At 30.2% G+C, this 22,627-nt stretch overlaps 7 protein-coding genes across 9 annotated transcripts; 4 read left to right on the forward strand and 3 right to left on the reverse strand.

Annotated features, from left to right (window-relative positions):
- Positions 1-15: 15 nt before the first annotated feature.
- LOC125069298 (mismatch repair endonuclease PMS2) lies at positions 16-4,419 on the forward strand. 2 transcript variants are annotated; one of them, XM_047678739.1, is made up of 9 exons: positions 16-229; positions 313-434; positions 751-910; positions 1,292-1,435; positions 1,577-1,778; positions 1,952-3,460; positions 3,563-3,761; positions 3,836-3,985; positions 4,275-4,419. In XM_047678739.1, exons 2-9 carry the CDS (start codon positions 345-347, stop codon positions 4,350-4,352), a joined length of 2,532 nt encoding a protein of 843 aa, XP_047534695.1. In that variant the 5' UTR covers positions 16-229; positions 313-344; the 3' UTR covers positions 4,353-4,419. The 2 variants fall into 2 exon arrangements, with proteins under 2 accessions (XP_047534695.1, XP_047534696.1); XM_047678740.1 differs by lacking the exon at positions 4,275-4,419 and having other exon boundaries at positions 16-434; positions 3,563-3,723; positions 3,836-3,978.
- Positions 4,223-6,590, reverse strand: LOC125069299 (glutamate-rich WD repeat-containing protein 1). The gene is made up of 7 exons (XM_047678741.1): positions 6,180-6,590; positions 5,917-6,091; positions 5,611-5,829; positions 5,378-5,514; positions 5,145-5,299; positions 4,692-4,909; positions 4,223-4,569 (listed from the first exon to the last, which is right to left on the reverse strand). Exons 1-7 carry the CDS (start codon positions 6,491-6,493, stop codon positions 4,432-4,434), a joined length of 1,356 nt encoding a protein of 451 aa, XP_047534697.1. The 5' UTR covers positions 6,494-6,590; the 3' UTR covers positions 4,223-4,431.
- A 1,574-nt stretch (positions 6,591-8,164) lies between these two features.
- LOC125069248 (pentatricopeptide repeat-containing protein 1, mitochondrial) lies at positions 8,165-10,973 on the forward strand. The gene is made up of 4 exons (XM_047678673.1): positions 8,165-9,781; positions 9,851-10,020; positions 10,468-10,639; positions 10,716-10,973. Exons 1-4 carry the CDS (start codon positions 8,267-8,269, stop codon positions 10,953-10,955), a joined length of 2,097 nt encoding a protein of 698 aa, XP_047534629.1. The 5' UTR covers positions 8,165-8,266; the 3' UTR covers positions 10,956-10,973.
- Positions 10,974-11,007: 34 nt separating this feature from the next.
- Positions 11,008-15,143, reverse strand: LOC125069249 (eukaryotic translation initiation factor 3 subunit L). The gene is made up of 10 exons (XM_047678674.1): positions 15,026-15,143; positions 14,715-14,810; positions 14,457-14,621; positions 13,866-14,089; positions 13,662-13,794; positions 13,439-13,579; positions 12,980-13,267; positions 12,556-12,741; positions 11,421-11,654; positions 11,008-11,167 (listed from the first exon to the last, which is right to left on the reverse strand). Exons 1-10 carry the CDS (start codon positions 15,050-15,052, stop codon positions 11,033-11,035), a joined length of 1,629 nt encoding a protein of 542 aa, XP_047534630.1. The 5' UTR covers positions 15,053-15,143; the 3' UTR covers positions 11,008-11,032.
- Positions 15,144-15,760: 617 nt separating this feature from the next.
- On the forward strand, positions 15,761-16,767 carry LOC125069468 (thioredoxin, mitochondrial-like). Its single transcript, XM_047678972.1, has 2 exons — positions 15,761-16,028; positions 16,399-16,767. Exons 1-2 carry the CDS (start codon positions 15,844-15,846, stop codon positions 16,661-16,663), a joined length of 450 nt encoding a protein of 149 aa, XP_047534928.1. The 5' UTR covers positions 15,761-15,843; the 3' UTR covers positions 16,664-16,767.
- LOC125069467 (uncharacterized protein C7orf50 homolog) lies at positions 16,665-17,840 on the reverse strand. The gene has a single exon (XM_047678971.1). The coding sequence runs from the start codon at positions 17,472-17,474 to the stop codon at positions 16,776-16,778; it is 699 nt and encodes a 232-aa protein (XP_047534927.1). The 5' UTR covers positions 17,475-17,840; the 3' UTR covers positions 16,665-16,775.
- Positions 17,841-18,254: 414 nt separating this feature from the next.
- On the forward strand, positions 18,255-22,096 carry LOC125069340 (triadin-like). 2 transcript variants are annotated; one of them, XM_047678803.1, is made up of 5 exons: positions 18,255-18,597; positions 18,842-19,339; positions 19,763-19,903; positions 20,028-20,133; positions 20,229-22,096. In XM_047678803.1, the coding sequence occupies exons 1-5, from the start codon at positions 18,406-18,408 to the stop codon at positions 20,288-20,290; spliced, it is 999 nt and encodes a 332-aa protein (XP_047534759.1). In that variant the 5' UTR covers positions 18,255-18,405; the 3' UTR covers positions 20,291-22,096. The 2 variants fall into 2 exon arrangements, with proteins under 2 accessions (XP_047534759.1, XP_047534761.1); XM_047678805.1 differs by having other exon boundaries at positions 18,845-19,339.
- Positions 22,097-22,627: the final 531 nt, after the last annotated feature.

A 22,627-nucleotide genomic window follows, 5' to 3' on the forward strand; every position in this document is an offset into this window, starting at 1 on the left:
AAGTGAAGACGAATCGCATTCGTATTTTCATTATCGATTCTTGATCAATTGATCAAATAAATTTTTTTTTATATATATTTTGTGCTTTATCAACTGTTCATTGTCCAATCAAAAATTTATTCGTACTTATTTTTGTTATTTCTATGTGGTCGTGAGTGCAATTGTGTTTAGTGGAACGTATCCAAAATTAATGACATTTTGACTCATGAAGAGCGGGAATATGGAAGTTGTATGGAAGTGGAAACTATGTAATTGTAATAAAGTTTTTTAATTTTTTAATTATAATTGTTTTGTTTTTTTAAATTATTTTAGCTTTGTGCATTGGTGAGAAATCTATAGTAATCATGGAAGATATAAATGATTTATCCGGAGTTCAAGTTAATGGTATTAAACCTATTAACAAAGACACCGTGCACAAAATATGTTCTGGCCAGGTGCAGTATAAATTGTTGCTACTTTTTAAATATATTAGTCTGTGATCTTATACTAAAGGAACCAATTTCAATAGTTTTACTGTTAGTAATTTGAAAAGATAAAAATTAACTCATGTTGATTGATAACATATAGCTTTTTGCGTAATTTGTTGTTATTAGAAATGTTAAACTAATAACATTTTGCGATACGATATCTGGCAAAATATTGTTAACATTATAATAAAAAGCAACTGAATTTTAATTAAAAAATAAATAAATGGCCTTACTTTGAATAAATTCAAGTAAATAAAATTTATCTCAAGTAATCTTATTGTAGGTGGTGCTTAGTTTAGCAGTAGCAGTTAAAGAATTAGTAGAAAATTCGCTAGATGCTGGTGCCACAAATATTGATATAAGAATTAAAAATTATGGTATTGACTTAATTGAAGTTACGGATAATGGATCAGGTGTAACAGAAGATAATTTTTCAGCTCTAAGTATGCAATATTATGTTATGTCGATTTTTAAAATATTTTCTATGTGCTATGCAGATCCTGTTGGATTTAACTCTCTCAAAATTCTAATTAGGTTTAAAGATATTAAAAAAGATATTTCCCAAATCATGTCCTATTGATATCATATTGTATATATATAATATTATATATAAAAGGCATGTTTGCCTTTTATTATATAAACCTAAATGTGTATATATTCTAAATATATTTTTACAAGCTAATTTAAATTTATGATGTTAATTTATATTCTGTTAAGCCAACTATATTGTAAAAATAACTTTGCCATATTATAACCTTCCTATCAGAGATATTTATAAAAAGACTATGTATAATTCTAAGTAAACTGTATATTCAATTTTTCAGCATTAAAATACCATACCTCAAAGCTAAATGATTACTCTGATTTGCTAGGAGTATCAAGTTTCGGTTTTAGAGGAGAAGCATTAAGTTCTTTATGTTCATTAGCAGACCTTACAATCACTACTAGACATGAAAGTTCTCAATTTGGTATGTATTCTTTAAATATCTTACCAATCAATATTTTAATATCTTTAAAATAAGCTGTTGCTTTACAATTTAGCCTTATCAGCTATAAATTAAACTCAAATATGAGTATATACTATTATATCATTTATAAATTATCTTCAGCTACTAAAATACAGTATGATCATAAAGGAAATATAACAAATAAGACACCATGTTCCCGGCAAATTGGAACAACTGTCTCTTTGTCAAATTTGTTTTGTTCTCTGCCAGTAAGGAAAAAGGAATTCCACAAGAATGCTAAAAGAGAGTTCAATAAAATGACAAACTTACTATATGCATATTGTTTAATATCAGTAGGAGTTAAGTAAGTAATTAAAAATATAGGTTTTATTTAATATTTTTAAATGACTATATTTCTAAATAGTATAACATACATAGTTGAGCTTACATATAATATAATAAGTAAAATAATAACACTAATGCTATTTTTTATATAATTATTGCCACAGCAACTAGTCCTACATTTTTCTATTTTAGGATAACCTGCACTAACCATGTTAGTGCTTCAAGTAAATCAACAGTTGTAGCTACTCAAGGATCTTTATCTTATAAAGATAATATTGCTTGTATTTTTGGCATTAAACAATTACAAAATATATTTGAAATAAAATCAGAGTATGCATCCAATATAAAAGATAATATATTTAAGGGTTTATCTGGAGGGGTAAAAGATAACAATGAAAGTATCAATATAGAAGATGTAGAAATAGATTTATCTGAAGATTCAAATGATGCACAAAATGATGAAACGAAAATTTCACAAGAAATTATAACAAGTACACAAAAGACACAAGGTTATAAGAACTTACCTGATCCTGTAGAGCTTGTAGGATATATCTCTTCTTGTGCACATGGTTGTGGTCGATCAAGCACAGATAGACAATATTTTTTCGTTAATTCAAGACCTTGTGAACCTACTAAAGTTATAAAACTGGTAAATGAAATTTATAGGCAGTACAACCCTAATCAATATCCTTTTATTTTTCTTAATATTAATGTGGAAAGAATATCAGTAGATGTAAATGTCACTCCAGATAAGAGGAAAGTATTTTTAACAAAGGAGAAGTTTATTTTGGATGTCCTGAAGGCTTCATTAGCAAAACTTTTTGAAAATGTGCCTCGAACAATAAAAGTTGAAACAACATCCTTTCTTACTCAAACACTTGAACCTGAACTTAAACAACCAAGAATTTTTAACTCATTCTTAAAACAATTTAGTAATCAATCTGAACTATCTATGGATAATAAAGCTGATTCATCTGGAAAATCAGGATTAAAGAGAAAATCTTCATCAAATTTAGATAACTTTATAAGTATAAAAAAAAGTTATAATCCTAATGAAGAAGATATACTAGAAAGTGAAGTATCTTATGAAACTCAATCAAAGTCTTTACCCATAAATAACTTATCTGAACTTGAAAATGCAGATACAACTGATGCAAAGACTAAGAAAATTTCAGAAGGAAATAAAATTGAAGAAGACAATTTATCTACTGATGATAATCATTCTCCTGATTCAATAAAAAATATTTCAGATAGTGTTTGTGAAGAATCCTATACTATATATTGCAAAACAAAATGTGCAGAAATAGAAACACCAAAATCTAAAATACAAAAAGTAGTAACTGATAAAGATGACCTAGGCAAACATGCAAGAAAATCTGTAATTTTGAAGACTTCCCTAGAAGATATTAAAAAAGTAGCAAATTTATGTGACAGTAATTTTGCTAAATCTAACCCTGATAGGATAAAATTTAAATCAGTCATTAATCCAGTTTTTAACAAGAAATGTGAAGAAGAATTAAGTAAGGAAATATCAAAAGAATCATTTAAAAATATGTCAATTGTAGGTCAATTCAATTTAGGCTTTATAATAACTAAGTTAGATGATGATCTGTTTATAATAGACCAACATGCGACTGATGAAATTTATAATTTCGAAACATTACAAAAAACAACAGAATTAACAAGTCAGAAACTTGTTATGTAAGTAAATATTACTAAATTTAACTGTATATGATTAAAATTGAATTTTTAATTCAATTTGTATCATATATTTATATGAGAAAGGTATACTTTAATTTTTAGTCCACAACAACTAGAGCTAACAGGTGTCAATGAACAAATATTAATGGATAATGTGGGTGTTTTCAAAAAGAATGGTTTTACTTTTAAGATAGATGAAGATGCTCCACCTACTAAACGAGTTAAACTTTTAACAATCCCAATGTCAAAAAATTGGATATTTGGTAAGGATGACATTGAAGAGCTTCTGTTTATGTTAAAAGTTGGTATAAATAACTATCTTGATGAAATTTTGTTTTTAAAAATTCAACATTTATAATTTTTTTATTGTTTTAGGAAAACCAATCTGAATACTGTAGGCCTAGTCGAGTTAGAGCTATGTTTGCATCTAGAGCTTGTAGAAAATCTGTCATGATTGGGACAGCTTTAGGTAAATCTGACATGCGTCAACTAGTTGATCACATGGCTGAAATTGATAAACCCTGGGTAATTTGATTGTACTTTTTAAATTGACTTTAGTAATATTTAAACAACAAATATATTTAAGATGTTATACCAGTAATTTAATTGGCTCAAAGCCGAAATGTAGGTTGGTATTATGATTGAGTAGGTTATATATTTCATAAGGGCAGCATGATGAAATGTGCCTGCACAAAGCCACCAAATAAATTAACTATGTACAACCTACCTACTAGCTTGTCATAGTCTAGTACTCATAGGCAAGTGTCAAAAATAAATATATATTTATAATGTTCAAAAATCTCTTTTTTTACAGAATTGCCCTCATGGCAGACCAACAATTCGTCATCTTGTTAACTTAGCAATGGTTCAAACCAATAATGATAGAATCTAATAAGTTACAATATCAGAAAATCATGAAAGCTTTACTTGAATATTTAAATTAAACATTTTTTTGTTTTTAACATTTTATTTTATACACTAATAGTTTTAAATATATTAAAACCTGTATGTGCAGTGGTCACTATAACCCCAGGAATTTGTTTATGCCAATGAAGTTCTTTGATGTCAGTTTGTCCTTGATGAATGAATAGTAACTGTGGTGGCAGATTCTGAAACAAATTTTAACAAGTCATTCAAACTTCTCTCTTAGAAGAAACTATTAACAAATGATTAGAATAAATACATTTAATAAGCTTACTTAATATTATAATATTATTAAGTAACAATATACCTTTAACTCTTCATCTACAACTTCTTCATCATCTCTTTCAACTGCTAAATCCCAGAGGGCAACTTGGTTGTCCTCACCAGCTGATGCCAAAACACTAGGTTCTGACCAATGCCATTCAACTGAAGTGATTGGGGCTGTATGATGTTTGAATGTACCCACAGGTGTGTTACTGGGGAACTGCCTTAAATCCCAAATATGAAGAAAACCATCATCTCCGCCTAAAAAATATTGAAATATGTTATATTCTAGGCAAAATTGACATGAAATACTGCTGACCGCTATAGTAGTTGCATTTGGAGCTTGAGTTATACTATTGTTACTTCTCTGCTACTTTGTATTATTAAAAAAATTTATCATACATAATATTCTTTGGACTTGTAGTAACTGAGACTTACAGATTCAACCATATAAACTGACCAAGTTTATAATATAATGTATATGTAACAAACTTACCACTAGCAATAAATGGCTCCTTATTATTCCATGACAAAACATTTATGTCATTTTCATGAGCATTTTCAGCTGTCAGCATGCAAGCTTTGTGGGGTGGTGCTCTTGTATCCCATATTCTTATAGTCTTGTCTACTGAACATGATGCTAATACATTTCTGTAAGCATTAACATTGTTACAAATAAACACTTTTTTATTTTAATTAACTTAAATTTAGACCATATGGCAAATGTACCTTTCATTAGGTGACCATTGTATATCTTCAACAGAGCTTGTATGACCAATCAATGGACGTTGATCCACTGTCCAAGTACCTCCTTCATTTGGTTTCCATATGTGTATATCTCTCCTACAATCACCAGTAGCTAATACCTATATAACAAAATCAAGTTTAATAAACAAAATTTTCTCTTATAATAATGTTAACAGTATATATATATACATATATATCAGAAACATTTAACTTACACCTTGTTCTGTTGGGCACCAGTCAATACCAAAACCTTCTTGTTGATGTCCATTAAAAGAATACAATGGTTTCACTGGGTTATTAACAGTATCCAGATTGTACCTTTCAAGCAGAGTAGGCTCATCTACAGCTTGTAACTGTTGAGTTATGTTCCAAATATCCACTCTGCCCAGTTCTGACCAACTTGCTGCCAAAACAGAATTTTTAAAATTTGTTGCCTGAAATTATATTTAATTTTCAATAAATTAATAAAATAGGTATAATCAATATTTTAAAAATATTAAGTATTCTCTTAAAAATCATACCCTAATTCTATTGACACATCCTTGGTGTTTTATAAATGAGAATGTCATTTGAGGCTTTTTTTCCTCATCTTCCTCTTCATCCTCATCATCATCATCGTCATCCTCATCTTCTGAATTTTCTTCATTCTCTGGTTTTGAAGTTGGATGTAGATTTGACATTTTGACAACTAAGAGACTAAGAAAAACATTTAGATATATATAAAACATATTATTTAGTATAGTAAATACGTTATGAAGTAAATAATGACAAATTTAAAACGTACTTGTTCAATTGTGCGCTGGATGCCTGAGTACCGGCAACTAAATAAGTTGTCATTGGGAACTCATGTCTATCGTTGCCGAGATTATCAGTAATAATATCGAAACTGAGGCAAGGTGCACCCGTTTGTGCCTGATGAAGCATTACGTAAGCCGACTGATCACATATTAAATGTTCATCCTGTTTTAAAGGCTGATCGGGTAAGTAAGTATTGGGGCGAGTGTCTTCATCATTACTTCCCTCTTCACCCTCGTCCATATCTTCATCTTCACTTCCAGAGGAGCTCTCTTCCATGTGATCTTCTTGTATATTAGACATTTCTAATTTTTAATATTACAATTTCTTTTCAATACCAGGCGTTAAATATTAAAATTTAGGTAGCAGCACGTGTTTACACGAAATAATTTGCCTTTCAATGTCAATTGTCAATTGATTAATAATTGTCAATCAGTTTATACAGACAAATAATTTAGGGGAAAGAATATCAGTGCAGGAGAAAAAAAAATGGTAGCTAGACATGTTTCTAGGTCTGTTAATTTCGATTAATGCATCATTGCTGTACGGTCACTCGTCTTTTCCATTATTATAATTTAATTCTTCAAAAACGATACCTTCTAGTGATATGGCTCTACTTAAAGCAACATTAGGTTGGCCAGTACCGAAGATTTTTGAGCCTCAACGATAATATGATATGCAATCGTCGTCGTGGCTTTCGTTATTTTATGCGTAGAGAATTCAATTTTAAATTGTGTTTTATTACAAAAAAATAAGTTAGTCGAACAATGAAAGTTAATGAACAGTTGAAATACCAAAAAAAACAACTTTAAAAAAATTTATGTGCGTATCTCACGTATATCTCCGGACACCCGACAGAAGTGATAACTTAGTCGAACTATTTAATATTTAAATTGCTTAACTTGAGAAAAGCTTAGGTTATTACTTAAATTTTACGTATATTAATATGATAATGTAAGGAAAGGTTATTTATGAATAAAATCCGGCAACGCACCTGCAAACCCCCCCCCCCCCCCCCCGGTGTTGCAGATGTCCATGGGCGGTGGTAATCACTTTCCATCAGCCAGATCCAGAGCCTCCTGCTCGTTTTCCCCCTATAACATAAAAAAAAAACTTTTAATGATTATAAAACATATTTTATTCTTAGTTACAATTCTTGAATATGTACAGAAGATTTTTGTGTATGTCCATTATTAGTATCATTAATTCCTGTATACCGCTGCAACATGCGTAAGAGAAAGGGAAGCTAGATACAATGGCGCTGTAACGCGCTACGTAACGAATTTGTTAATCCTCCCGTAAGAAGTTATCACCTCAAAAATAGATCAAGAGCAATAGTAAAGCTCATATTTATTATAATCTGGATTGATATGAGAAACATTATTTTAGCAATAAACTGGCAATTGAACGTGTATTTGCCATTTAGTTTATTGCTAAAATAATGTTTCTCATATTAATCCGAGATGGCCCAGTAGTTAGAACGCGTGCATCTTAACCGATGATTTCGGGTTCAAACCCAGGCAAGCACCACTGAATTTTCATGTGCTTAATTTTTATTTATAATTCATCTCGTGCATGGCGGTAAAGGAAAACATCGTGAGGAAACCTGCATGTGGCTAATTTCAACGATATTCTGCCACATGTGTATTCCACCAACCCGCATTGTATCAGCGTAGTGGAATATGCTCATAAATTCTCCTCAAAAGGACAGGAGGCCTTAGCCCAGTAGTGGGAAATTTACAGGCTGTTAATGTAAATGTAATGTAACAAACATCTCATTATGAAAAGTAAATAATTTAGTATTAAATTAAAAGGTGAATTTGAGTTAACTATATCAAAATTGGCTCGAGTAAAATTGGCTTGAGTCATAGACTCAAATCTGGCAGCACTGGCCGTCGGCCGACTCGTAAAAACTTCGATGTAAATATTTTCTTTTCTACAGACCTAATTGATTTTGGAGGTTATTTTTAATAACAATATGAAAATGAGTTAAATATTGTTTTATTTCGCCGTTTTTATATAATTCAATAATATTTGCTTTTATTTAAGTGAAAAACAATTTTTAAATCATACAAAATGGCATTACGTTGTCTGAATCTTTTAAAAAATATAAGAAGTAGTAATGTAATATTACGCCAAAACTTATTATGTACGTCGATAACACCGAAAAAAATAAACGACATTAAAAAAAATAGAACAGAAGACCGTATAGAATATGTAGGGGATCCCGATTCTTTTGGAACTTTAAGTGGCCCAATCATTAAGGAGACGTTAGAAGATGAAGGCGATATTAAAGAGGAACAGTTTCTGCAAAATATTCCACTGAATTCTCAAAAATTGTCTACCAAGCAGTACGCAGATTTAATAAAGCAGTATTTAAAATATAAGAGGATAAAAGATGCTATAGATGTACTAGAAATTAAGATGCTTAAAGAAGATAGAGTTAAACCCGAAAATTATATTTATAACATATTAATCGGAGCTTGTGCTGAAGTAGGATATACAAAGAAAGCTTTCAAATTGTTTAATGATATGAAAAGACGTGCTCTTAAACCAACAGGAGACACTTATACATGTTTATTTGAATCATGTATGAATAGTCCCTTTCCTTCTTATGGCTTAAAAATGGCAACCCATTTAAGAAGTCTCATGATTGAAAAAGGTATAGAACCTAATATAACCATTTTCAATGTTATGATTAAAACATTTGGTAGATTGTCGGATTTACCAACAGCATTTAAGATTGTTGATGAAATGATTTCTAAAAAAATAAAAATTAGAGTCCATACTTTTAACCATTTACTTCAAGCTTGTATAGCTAACAAAGAGTCTGGATTGAAACAAGCACTCATTGTCTGGAGGAAAATGTTGAAAATGAAAGAAAAACCAAATCTTTATTCATTTAATTTGATGCTTAAATGTGTAAAGGATTGTAATTTAGGCACCAAAGAGGATGTGCTTGATATAATAGGTATTATACAAGAACAGAATTTGCTTTTAGATGTAAAACCTCAACAATTACAAATTGAAGCCAATCCATCAGCTAGTCCCTCTCATTCAAACATAGATTCAATTGAAACTAAAGCTAAAGTTAAAACTGAATTATTAGATGAAAAAGATAAAGAGCTAACCAGACAGGCAGAATATAATAGAACAAAAGATAGCATTGTGATGATAGATACACAAGAAAACAATTCTAGTGCAGGTAGCTTGAATCAAGATGGTTTTCACATCGAATTAATACAAAGTCAGAAAAAGCTGCTTCTACAAATACCAGAGAGGACATTACCAAATTTACTTTCAAAAATAGTAAATATCAATGAAGTCTTAGCATTTCAAGATGTGCACACAGCACAAGATAAATTTGCCATGATAGGTGGACAAGATGATTTCCTTAAAGAAATGGAAGCATATTCGGTAAAACCAAACATCAAAACATTTACACAAATGCTCTATGTCATAGATGATAGTATAGAAGCTGAGAATAAATTAATGGATACTATGAAAATACTTAAGATTAAAGCTGATATAGATTTCTACAATATGCTTATTAAACGAAGATGTCTAAGATTAGACTATAATAATGCAATAGTAAGTGGGATAAAAAATAAAAATTGTTACTATTATTTTATGCCTCTGTTAATTATTTTTGTATTTTAGGAGGTAAGGAATATAATGGAGAAGGATAGTAAATCACGCCAGCGACACCCTTTAAACAAAAAACATAAATTAAAAGCAAATATTATGACTTATGGTGTATTAGCCATGACTTGTGATACAAAAGAAAAAGCTGAGAGTTTACTCTCTGAAATGAAAGAGAATCAGTTAAAGTAAGTATAAACTCGGAAAAATATACTTTAAATTTTTTATTTAAATTAGATTGACCATTTCACCACCACTGATTGACGGTATAAGAAATTTTTAAACTTTGTTTACATCTCCAATGTGCCACCAACCTCACTACTAAGTTGTTATGTCTCTTGTACCTATAATTACACTGGCTTACTCACCCTTCAAACCATATTAGTTCCCAATGTAAGGAATGGTTAATTTTTCTTGCGGCATCAATGTCTATGGGCAGTCCAACAAATGGGCCATGTGCATAGGCACATGGGCCATGCATGTATCTTAATAAATATACTGCAATATACATTATTGCAGAACTATTTTATTATTATTACTCAAAGAATATTTATTCTATCTGTTTTCTATATTTATTCTTTTGCTTTCTTGTGAATTGAATTGTGATACATATTTTATAACATATCATTTTGCAGAGTCAATATTGAAATTTTGGGGACCTTGTTAAAAAATGGTACAAGACAAACACAATTTGGATATATATTATACATAATGAATATTGTGAAGCAGGAAGATTTGAGAGTTAATGATGTATTTATAAAACATTTGGAAGGTTTTAATGATAAATGTTTACACATAATAGAGAAGGTAGTCACAAATTATTTAGTTTAGTTTTAATTCACATATTGTTGAATGTGTTCATTATTAATATAAAATGTTTCAGAATAATAGAGAACAACGAGAAAGTCCTATATTTATGGCAGCTTACAAGAGATTTAATAACATATACAATAATTGGTTAAAAGAAATGAATGTTGAAGAAGTTTTAAAGCCTGAACATCCTTGGAAGCAATTCGTCGAACCAAATCCAACACCCATACAAAGGGAAAACATGAAAATTGTTGAACCAAAAAAGTTTTATAAGAGAAGCCGTAAATTTATACATTATAGACCAAGATTGTAAATATAAAATAAAATATAAAATATTTTTTTAGTTTTTTATTTAAATGTAATGGTACAATAATACATTACAAAAGATATTTATATTTTAATATGATGCAATTTGCGGTTGAGTTCTTCAAACTTAAGAAGCTTGCGAATAAAGAAATCGCCATAACGGTGAGCCACCTTTGTGTCCGCAATGTGGATCATGTCATTATCAATGTAGAAGTCCAACTGTGAATTAAAAATAAAAATGAGTAGTTTTCTCAATTGCATTAAAAATTCTTATTTTTTACTTAGCATAGAATTAATGTTAATATGTAATTTGATTAAAAATTCATACAAATGTTATTACAGCTGACATAGTTTTCACAATACCATTGCTTGTTTCAAAAATGAAGTATAAAAATATCACATGAACTATAAATTAAGACATTTATATTACTATACCACTTGACTTGCAGGATATATATGTAAAAAATAATACCTCAGATCCACTCTGGAACCTGCCGTCGAGTCCACTCGGGCCCTTGGTCCATACTACGTTCTTCATCTTGTGCTTGAAGCACAACAGGTGTATGGCGAGCGCGGCATGCTCGCGAGCTGCGTCGCGCTCCCCGCCTCGAGCCGCCGACATGAAGGCGGCCAGCTTGGCCAGCGGCAGCGTCGTGTACAGTTTGAGGTACGAGCGGATAGTGGGTAGCATTTTTTGTTGGCGAACCTAATGATGGAATATTTTATACATAGCAGAAATCGTTTATTAATTACCTGAGCTCGCGGCTTCGTTCGTGCGCGTTTGAATTTAACAAAAGTTATTGTTCAGTTCACAGATTTTATTATAACTTATTCATTCTGAATAAAGCAACTTTTGTGATATTAAATCGTTGGTGGGAGGCACGACGTGACGGCGGCGCGAGGGCTGCGCGTGGTACTGGGCAGTATTCATTGACTTTGGACATTGCAGTGTGACTTTAATATATAATTCTAAAATGAAAGTAGCCTAAGTTACTCCTTATTACATCAGCGATCTGCCAGTGAAAGTCCCGTCAAAATCTTTTCAGACGTTCCAGAGATTAGCTAGGTTAGGTTAGATTAGGAACAAACAGACAGACAGACAAGAGTTGTAAAAAGTGTTATTTTGATATATGTACCACGTATACATACATATGCATTTAGTAAAAAGAGGTTATTTTAATATAACAAACAGACAATTGTATATGTTAAGTAAATGATAAAATTAATCTTAATTTAAATGTTTCTAACCTAATTTTCTCCAGAGACAACTAACTCTGTCATGAATTAGGACGACAGTAAACCGGCTTTATATGCCTCAATAGTATTATTACTAATAATAAACATTAATAAATATCTTAACATTTAAAAAAAAGGTGCATCATTTTACATAAACGAAACCGATATAACAGATTATAACTTTTTCCATTACATTAAACCTTTTAAAATATATATGTAACGACGCAGATTTGTATGATGATGAATATATAATTCATCCGCCGAAAATAACATTGGTCTTTGTCATAGACAGTGTCCTTGACATTGTATTGAAATTGTTTGCAATTACGTATAAGGCCAATTCAAATAAAAATCATAATTTAGAGGCGTACCTCGTCCATGAAGACCTGCGTCTGGTGCTTGACGGCGTCGCGGCCGTAGTTGGAGCCTGGCTCGATGGGCGGAGGGCAGGGCGACAGGAACTTGGGGCACGCGAACGTGAAGCAGCTCTCGAACTCTCCGAGGTCGCCATATTGCATCTTGAACATCTTCTCGTGGTAGTTCTTTTCACGAAGTACCTGAGGTGTGATGATGGAAATTTTAATTCAATCTGTAACTTTTGTATTACTGTATTATTTACTCAAATGAAAATGCATATACTTAAGTCATGTCAAAGTTCTGGAGGAATTAATAATTAATATATACTAATAATATAAACAAGGAAAAAAATATATTTTACTTTGGTAACCCTTAAAAGTAATTATTTAATAACAACATTTATATGATATTTACATAGAAACATCTTTTTTGACTAACCTGTTGTATGGACTCGTCGACACACTGAGGGTGGAGTACCAAGCAGATTGCGAGCAGATGATACATCTGTTCTGTTTGTTTGTTGATCTGATCATTTTGGTAAGAACGAGTCGAGAACAGCTGCTTAGTGCGCTGCATGTAAAGCAAAGCTGAAGAAAGCGTGCGAATGGCGTCGGCATAACGACGCATCATCATGTAGGCGAAGCCCACATAGTAGGATGTGGAGATCTGGCAGGCGGGTACGTGGGAATATTGAGACTTCTTGTGGAGCTCAATATTTTCGAGGACCTGGATCAACATTCGTAAATAATTTACTTGTGTTCTTTTAGTGCTATAATAAATATGCAAAAATTATACATTCATTACAAATTTCATTTACTGTTTTATTCATTTTCTATTGTATTCTATAAGGTATTAATAAACTAAAAAAATAATCAATAAAACTTATATAAACATTACCTTTATAGCTTGGTAGTAATCTCCGAGCAAAGAATGCAACCGTAGCAAACCAACCAAAGAGAAATAACCAAGCATTTTGTAAAGAGAGTGACGGCCAAACTCTCCAGCCACAGAATCTGGGTCTCCACCAGTGACATATACCTTTTATTCAAACAAAAAGAAAAATCAAATAATAAGTGTTTATTTGTATAATTCAATTTAAACATTAAAATAATAATAATACCTCAAGTTGACGCTTGATGTTAGATTTATCTACAAGAGAGTGCAGGACATTCAGAATGCAAAGAACATTCCATGCTTTGTTCTCTGTATTCAAAGCTTCAATCTCAGCTTGACTTAACTTAGAAGTACGGGATCTAAAAAAAATGTTGTTTTATATTGGCACAGAACATATTCAATAATTATCTAAAGTAACAAAGTATTTTACCTGTACTGAGCAAAAGATTGAAACTGGTAGACAAATTCATCAATGAGTTCCCAGAGCCATTGATCAGGCAATTCAAGAGGAACTGGTTTCTCAGCTGAGAGGATGTAATTAAATAGGTCACAATAGTTGTAGAATGACAAGAATCTTTGCTCAGGTTTAGGCCCACCTGGTACCCGTGCATAGATATCACGGAAGTAAAGTTCTTTGTAGAGAATCATGAACACCTATAATTATAAAGAAAATAATGTTTAAATTAAGTAGTTCTATTGCTGTTTATTAAAATTTTCACTTTCTGTTCAATCACACTCTAATACACTCAAGTGTTACCTTATTTTTTTGTGTATAGCTGTTGTTTGTTTGTTCTTTTTATAGATAGAGGTAAAATAAGATTTTTTTTTAAAACAGTAACCTTTAGGTGTATTTTCGAATCATTGACTATTAACACTGATTCGTGTGGATTCTAACAGTATTTACAGTGATCTTTCAGAGTACTTTAAAGGCTTTACTGTTTTAAAAATGTATTAAGTATAGACTGTAGAATTTTATTAGAAATGAATATACTTTGTTCTGAAAAGAAGTAATATAACTTACATGATCATTGTCTACAACTGGTGAGACTTCTTTCTCATCTGGCCATGGGGTATTTTCAAAATACTGCTCAGTAAGTTTAGGGAATGTATTTTCATATAAATTCAAAATCTCAAATGTCATTCCCTCGGTGATCATATTACGAAAATAGACAAGGAATTTTTTTACCTGAAATCAATATAATATGAAAATTTCCCAGTTACAGTATAGTATTTAGTATATATTTAACCTTTAAAAATTGTATGCCATAAAGATACCTACCATGTCCGGCATTTGATAATATGATCTGTCATACTCCAAGTCATATTGCGGGTCTCCTGTATGAGGCTCATAGTCGCCGTAGGACTCATAACCACCCTAAAATATTTAATAATATATATTTAATTAAGAAATATTTAACCTTATATATATTTAAGAAATATTCAACCTAAAACGGATTAAATACGAAAAATAAACTAAGCTCCAAATAAAAAATGCAATCTTTTAAAACTGGTAGGTTATTTTTAGCTAGATATGTTGAATTAATAATTCAGTCACTTTTAAATTAAAGAGTCGAAATGAAATAAACAAACCTCATTGTAATCGTCGCTTGAGTACATCTTAATTATACTTCATAAAATACATTAAATATATTTCGTTGGCACAACTTTCAATCGCGTTGTGATTTTTGACGTAAAGGGAATATTTTTGACGCTCGAAAGGAATTGTCAAAAAAACAGATTGTACATGATACATAATAAAGTTAAAAAATAGCACTTTAAATATTATTTATTAAAATAATTATACAAGCAATTTTTTAATTTATTAGATTGATTCACAAAGTGATTTGGATTTAGACTTTAATTTGCTGGATAGCATATGATTTCCTATTACTAATTTTAAAATTCTACAAATAGGCTAAGCGGTCCATTTCTGTCATGTAACGATTGTATTTAAAAAACAGAAAATTTATTTTAAAAGAAACCAAAACTAATTTAAAACTACTTAAACACTTCACGGATAACTATTTATAATATAATATAAATAGTAAACTATTTATATATATTTATTTATAACGTATTCAAAATTGTAGAAATACGTATAAAAATGGGTATTTATTTTAAATGATTACCTACTGAATCAAAAAATAATTAAATGTTTTGGGTTCATCTTCTATTCATAAAAAAGAGTAATACCTACTACAAAAATATAATTTACGCATATACTATTATCAGATTCAAACTTTCTGTATTATAATATCATCAATCATCATATAATTGACTGCATCAAGGATAAATTGATATTGACATTAGAAAAGTAAATTGTCAATTTCAATTGTTTCATTTGTCACACACTCGCTAGTCACATCACAAGTTCATCAATTTCGCACATTTTTGCCAAAGTATTTAAAATGTTTGGTCGAAGCGCAACTGCCTTATTAGTGAGAAATCCTTATTTTAATAAACCCTCTTTAATTTTAAGAAATATCTCAGTGACGCCGGTGAACAATGACATAATAAAAATTCAAAGCACCGAGGACTTTAAGGATAAAGTCATCAATAGTAAAGTACCTGTTGTTGTTGATTTTTTTGCAACGTAAGTATATTAGTAGTAATAAGTATACTAAATGTAAAACAATTTTTTTCAACAAAATAATCTAATTAAATCTGAGATCAGATAAGGATTAATGTGAGCATTCATTTATTAAGCCTAGTTATAATCTCATTGCTGATGTTATCTATGTATAAAATAAAAAAATCAAAAACAATATAGTTATTTTTGTATCTAATTGATATTATTGTGTACTTCACAAACCTTCTTTTACAAATTAAATCCTATTATACCAACCCGAAAATATATTATCCACTGCAATAAGCTCCAAATCTTCTTCACAAAGAGAGATGAGGTCTTAGCCCAGCAGTGGGACATTTACAGACTTATCATTTTATATGAAATATGATTACAGATGGTGCAATCCATGCCGGCTTCTTACACCAAGGCTTGAATCAATTATTTCTGAAAATAAAGGTAAAGTGCTCCTAGCCAAAGTAGATATTGATGAGCAAACAGATTTAGCACTCGATTATGAAGTCAGCTCAGTACCAGTTCTGGTAGCAATAAAAAATGGGAAAGTGCAACAGAGATTGGTGGGCTTGCAAGATACGGATAAATTAAGGAAGTGGATTGAGCAGTTGTCGTCTGAGGAGTCAGAAGTGAAAATTAAAGCCTAAATTATCGAAGGGATGGATAATACAATTTTATTATTTGTTGATATAAATTATTGATCTTGTTACTCATAATTATGTAGTTGGAATAAAATTTAGCAAAAGTAAAACAGCAGTTTTATTCTTGTAGACATTGTATTAAACTCCGAGCTCTTTTATAAATGTTTTCATCAGGTTTAGTTACTGAAGTGGTTTCTTCTTCTTCTTTACCTTCAACATCTTCATTTTGATGTGATTCAGTCCACTCATCCATTTGTTTTATAATTTTGTGAGCATCATCAAGCAGCATCTTCTTAATGTTTCCTGTGGCTGATTCAAAATATTCTAAGAAGACTGGCCAGTTTGCTTCTGGTACAAGTTGTGTAGAAAATTTATTTTTATAAAGCCACACTTGTTTAGCTTTCATAAATTTCCAATTTTGTTTGTCATGTTTCCACTGTGATAGGTAGTTGAGACATTGAGATTTCAATTGATCTTTAGCAACTGCTTGTGCATCGGCTTGTCGCTGAGCATATTTTTCCTTTTTCAACTGACGTATTGACTTCTTACCTTTTTTATTTGATGTTTCTTCTGCAGCCACAGGTGGTTTCTTCTTTTTCTTTTTTGCTTTTTTAGGCTTTTCCGAATCTGAGTCTGAACCATCATCTGCATGAGGTCTCTTGTTTACTTTCTTGTCTAAGAACTCAGTATCTTCTTGGTTTTCTTGTTGTGATCCACTAATGACATCATGATTTTCAGTACTTTGTTCATTAACATTTTCGACTTCTGTATTTTCAGTTATATTTATGTTCTTGTTCCGTTTCTTTTTGCCTCCCATGATTATTGCTTATAAAATATTTACCACGTATATTATACAATTATATGCTATACACACTATGATATAATATGCAAAATATCTTTGTTTTTTAACTAGTATAATATCTTAGAGAATCTAATCGAAATTTATCTTGTTTAACCTAGACATTCATTGAAATATGAATAGTGATCAGTAGTCTGATGCATAAACCATGCAATCCATGCATGACATTATTGACGTAATTCTAACCTAAAAAATTAAAATATCGAATTTGGTATCCTTATTCCAAATTGATAGGTTTATTTTCTAGAATACGTACATTTTCATGTTTATATTTCAGCGAAAAATAACATGTAAAGTTGATAATTATTGATTTTGGAACCTTTACATATTTATTAAAGAGCTAAATACGATTTTATTTTTTATTATGTTTTTCAATATTTGAATTTTTGTATAAGATATAGTAAAATATTATATCATATTTTTGTATGTATAATCAATAGGTATATTTTGTTTATTTCTGATTTATATTTTTATTTAATAATATTAATAATTATATTATAAATAAGACAACAAAACATTTCATGTTGTGTAATTTACGTAAATATTTATTTATGAAAATAAATTAAATATCACCTATAGTATTAACATAGATATAAGATAAACATAAAACCTAACATTCTTTTGTAACGATAATTATTGTAAATTGAATATTAAAATAATTACCGATTAAAATATAATTTATTAAAATATGATTAATCTTTAATGACATATTATTGCACTGAACTGGCCACCCTACAGGTCGCAATTTTTGGCACGTCACAGCCGCGTCATCATGTCTCCGTGTCTGCTTTTATCGCTTGGGAATTAATTTATTCGACATAATCATACCTTATCGAAACGTTTTTATGTGGACTGTAAAGTAAAGACTGTCTCGAAATTATTTTTTAAGATGGAATTATTACGGCAGGTATCCAATACGCAGTTTCTGTTTCCTGCGGCAGCTGTAGCGGTTGTTTTAGTATGCGCTGCGCTTGTATTTATATTCGGGTTCCACACGGCGGAACAGCCGCAATTCGATAAGCTACCTTTAATTGTCGATGACAGGAAATCTTCAAACAAGAAAAGGAAAACGAAAGAGAAGGTAAGTGATAATGAAATTAATCTTCTGACGCAGAGGTCTTTTGTGCTCGTTTTATTTTTAACCCGTTAACATATGAACATGTTTTGAATAGGATAGAAATTGTTTGAGAATTCTGAATGAAAAATTAAATAAGAGTCGGTAATGAATTATAAATGTTATAATTAAAGAAGAAAATAAGTCATTTCCATCCATTATAATTAAATTTACTATCCAGATGTATCTATATCGAGCTTTTTTATTTTAGAAGTCTTCTCCAAACCGTACTTCAAATGAAGATGCGAAATCTAAAACAGAAAGCACTAAAAAATCACCAGCAAAGGAGAAAAAAGAGGATAAGGTGAAAGAAGTTGAAAAGCCCAAGCCTAAGGAAAAGGCTGAAACTAAGGTTGTAAAGCCTGCAGCTGATATCAAGAAGGCTAAGAAAGGTAAAGCTGTCTCTGATGCAGAGAAACCTGCAGATTTTGATGAGGGTGTTTGGGAAGAAGTCCCAAAGAAGAGTGATAAGAAAGTCAGTAAAGTGAGTAAAGTAAAGCCAGATGATAAGGACAAGAAAGAGAGTCCCTCTAAGAAGAATAAGAAGAAGACTAAGGAAGCAGATGTTGAAGCTGCTCAGCCAGCTGAGGAACCCGAACAACCTTCAGGTACTATTAAAGTACTGAGTGCTGAGGGCCCATATGTTGATGAAGATGCAGCCAAAGCTTTGCAGGCTCAAGTAGAAGAATTACAAAGAGTCCTTAAAGAGGTATATAAATCTTAATCACATTAATTTCATTTTCTAATTACAATTATATTCCATAATTTAATTGAATAATTCTTGGTAGAAATTGTCACTATAGTCTATGAAAATTATTATGCTATAGAATAAAGTCATACTTTAAAATTAATAGATGTAGTATGACAGAGAACAATACATTCATGTAATAAAACTATTTATTTTTAAAATTTAATTTAAACAGCTGTAATGCAATTTAAATCATAATCATATCATCATAACTTGGATAATATTATGAAAATTCCTTATACATATTACTATAATTCATATTATCACAGAACATAAGTGTTAAATCCTAATCAGAAGACTTCAAAAATATCATACAATCATTAATGTTACACTATCAATGAAAATATATTTATTTTATATTTTTACAAAATTTTCGTTCTACAGGCTGAACGTCGTGACCAAATTCAACTTGGGTCTGTTGAGGAAGATGATGTGCCAGAAAATGAATTAACTGAAGTGAAAGATCTCAGAAGCAACAAGAAAAAGGAAAATAAAGAAAAACAAATCAAGAAAAAGGCTAATGAGGTACAATCGTTTAAACAGATATGTATAGAGATCTTTATTAAATTTTTCTATATAAAATTTCTTCTATAATTTTTATATGTAATACATCTTATTTGTATATTATATTTTTTATATTTCTCTTTAGGCTACTGCAGTAGCTAAAAACATCAAACCAGAGGAAAATGAAAATTTGGAATCTTCTGAAAAGCAAGAAGATAAACCTGCAGGTCCAGTGTTTGATGAGCTTGGAGGTAAGTGAACTAAAACAATTTTTTTTTCGTGATAAATATAATATTAGAAAGAATATAATGTTGTATAAATAATGTTATCTGTTTTTAACTTTCAGATACTTGGACAGATGCAAAAGTGGCTAAAAAGAGCAAAAAGAAACCTCGCAAAGACCAGTGAGGTCTTTACAGGGTCCGGCCGGGTGTCTGCCCCAGTGCTAGCTCAATGCTGTTCACATCACTCATAAAACTACAATGCCGTTTTTTTTGTTAAAGTAATTTATGACATGATACTTAAAATGTTTTTTATAGTACTCTTTAGTTTATAAAGAAATATACTATCAAATTAATATTAATCGAATGATTATGTGAATGTGACATTACAATTGTAGTTTTATATGGTGTGAATATATTTTAAGTTTTAATTATGTAACTGTTCTTACACATTCAGATTACTTACGTCCATGTTTTAGTTTCATATTTTATGTTATGACTTGTTTTTCATAATAATTTAATTATTTGTTTTCACTGATGCATAATAATACAAATTGTTTTTATATGTTTTTAAAGAGTCATTATATTTTTATGAGAGAAATCTTTTGGAATCTGCAATATATTTGGTGTTACTACCTTAATCTGATGAGATTTAAAGTATATTCAAAATTACTAAATATTTTTTTAATTAAATACGGTGTAAGAAATGACATTTTTTAGATCATTATTCAATTTAGTATTTATGTAGTAAATAGTTTTAAACCTTTCAAACCTTTAACATTAAATATCCTGGTGCTTGTAGCGGTAAGTGTCTTGACTCCATTCCATGTGTGTATTTTATTCTTGATTAACAATTACAAACCGAATTTTCATGTGAATTAAATTCATTACTATTTCTTAATAAGGTACTAATATGTAATTATAATTTTAAAAGACGGTAAAAATATATTAACCATTGCCAATATTAAGGCAAACATAATATGTAAAAACCAGTGAAATACTGTATCATTTTCGTCTGCTTAAACAGCATATGTCGGATTATCCGTCCATATTCCTCCAATACTATATTCCTGTTTCAGTGTTCATACAGAGCCTAATCTATGAGTTATTATTGTAGTCAAAATAGCTCTTACAATTGAATGTAGTATAACATCGATTATTTTATTGCAGATTCCTGTTTTGTATATTAGATATAAGGATAATATAAGACATCAGAATAAAAAAATATTCAATACTACTTTTCACGACCTGTTCGGAAATTATACTCTTAATTTATTTTCAATCATGAAAGATGAAAAGCGTCAACCAGGGAATACTAATTGATTGTAAGATTTCAAAATTATTTTGCGATTTACGCAATATGTAGCGACATGTCTGCGATCTGTAATGATCTTGGCTCCGTTTTTTTCTACTATATTTAATTGTTTTGAGTTGTGCGTTCTTTATCTTGTGATATCAGTTCGTGTCAGAGGGTAATCTGTAGGCAATCAGTTTGTTGCAATAAGTAATTTAAGTAAGATTGTTAATGTAACAGCGAAATTCCGTTGAGCGCACTCATGGAATTTACCAATATTTTTTATTGTTAATTAATTATATCGCTGTAGGTGAATTTAATATAGGAAAGATATTGGAAGAGAGGTTTATTTTCAGTTATTTGTGTTTCTTTAAAATTGTGCTCAGTTATTTATTTCTAGACATTTGTACTTAGGGCCTAAACAATCTTAAAGTGTGAAAAAATAAACTTCAAGACTTCTTACTTTTACTTTTAAACCTTTCGTTCAATGTTTAAGAACATTAGGGGTAAAATATATTTTCGACTTTTTATTCGTAGATTAAGTGAATCGCGAATCGAAAGTCATCGATTCAATTAGACAGACTTATCATATTATCGTATAGTGTCATCGTATCATGAGGATGTTGTCTATAGGCTCTAAAACGTAATGAATGTGTAATATAAATATTTTTTTAAAATCAATAAAGAGTGATATTAATACTTATAGTCTTATTTCACACGTGAACCAATAGCCTGTAAATGTTCTGCTGGGCTAGAGACACTCCGTTTGAGTTTATGAAGCTAATAAAAAAAAATCACTGAGAAAGTGAAGCTACTGCTTAATTCAAACGCGCTGCAAGAATGCGGATTGGTGGATATGACATTTGTGGCAGAATTTATTTTAACAAAAGCAGGTTTCCTCTAGAAGTTTGTCTTCAACGCTGAGCTCGCTATCAATAATTCATAAACAATAGTGTTGCTTACTCGGCTTTGAACCCACAATATTTGGTGAGATTGAGGTGTTTTAACCACTAATTTCGCACGTACTTATTTGAAATCTAGATTCAATATTATGATATTATAAGATCAACTTATGTTTTCTTTTCTTAAAAATTAGATACTTGAAATTCAATATCAACTTGTATTGCATTCCTCTGTTGCCTTGACTTATATATTACTTTACTAGAATGCTTTTACAAAATAAACAAATAGTAATTTTTAAAAACTTTTTCAAAGTATCTTGTTATTCTT

This window comes from Vanessa atalanta, chromosome 15 (genome assembly GCF_905147765.1).
Source record: "Vanessa atalanta chromosome 15, ilVanAtal1.2, whole genome shotgun sequence".
Lineage (NCBI taxonomy): Eukaryota > Metazoa > Arthropoda > Insecta > Lepidoptera > Nymphalidae > Vanessa > Vanessa atalanta.

Coding starts and splice junctions, on each gene's coding strand:
- LOC125069298 (XM_047678739.1), top strand. CDS start 345: ATGGAAGATATAAATGATTTATCCGGAGTTCAAGTTAATGGTATTAAA. Junction 911..1,291: donor AGATAATTTTTCAGCTCTAA/GTATGCAATATT, acceptor TCAATTTTTCAG/CATTAAAATACCATACCTCA. Junction 3,762..3,835: donor AGCTTCTGTTTATGTTAAAA/GTTGGTATAAAT, acceptor TTATTGTTTTAG/GAAAACCAATCTGAATACTG.
- LOC125069299 (XM_047678741.1), bottom strand. CDS start 6,493: ATGTCTAATATACAAGAAGATCACATGGAAGAGAGCTCCTCTGGAAGT. Junction 5,830..5,916: donor GATGTGTCAATAGAATTAGG/GTATGATTTTTA, acceptor ATATAATTTCAG/GCAACAAATTTTAAAAATTC. Junction 5,300..5,377: donor CAATGGTCACCTAATGAAAG/GTACATTTGCCA, acceptor TAATGCTTACAG/AAATGTATTAGCATCATGTT.
- LOC125069248 (XM_047678673.1), top strand. CDS start 8,267: ATGGCATTACGTTGTCTGAATCTTTTAAAAAATATAAGAAGTAGTAAT. Junction 9,782..9,850: donor TAGACTATAATAATGCAATA/GTAAGTGGGATA, acceptor TTTGTATTTTAG/GAGGTAAGGAATATAATGGA. Junction 10,640..10,715: donor GTTTACACATAATAGAGAAG/GTAGTCACAAAT, acceptor AAAATGTTTCAG/AATAATAGAGAACAACGAGA.
- LOC125069249 (XM_047678674.1), bottom strand. CDS start 15,052: ATGTACTCAAGCGACGATTACAATGAG. Junction 14,090..14,456: donor CAGTTGTAGACAATGATCAT/GTAAGTTATATT, acceptor TTATAATTATAG/GTGTTCATGATTCTCTACAA. Junction 11,168..11,420: donor GGTTCCAGAGTGGATCTGAG/GTATTATTTTTT, acceptor TTTAATTCACAG/TTGGACTTCTACATTGATAA.
- LOC125069468 (XM_047678972.1), top strand. CDS start 15,844: ATGTTTGGTCGAAGCGCAACTGCCTTATTAGTGAGAAATCCTTATTTT. Junction 16,029..16,398: donor GTTGTTGATTTTTTTGCAAC/GTAAGTATATTA, acceptor ATATGATTACAG/ATGGTGCAATCCATGCCGGC.
- LOC125069467 (XM_047678971.1), bottom strand. CDS start 17,474: ATGGGAGGCAAAAAGAAACGGAACAAGAACATAAATATAACTGAAAAT.
- LOC125069340 (XM_047678803.1), top strand. CDS start 18,406: ATGGAATTATTACGGCAGGTATCCAATACGCAGTTTCTGTTTCCTGCG. Junction 18,598..18,841: donor AAAGGAAAACGAAAGAGAAG/GTAAGTGATAAT, acceptor TTTTTATTTTAG/AAGTCTTCTCCAAACCGTAC. Junction 20,134..20,228: donor AGTGTTTGATGAGCTTGGAG/GTAAGTGAACTA, acceptor TTTAACTTTCAG/ATACTTGGACAGATGCAAAA.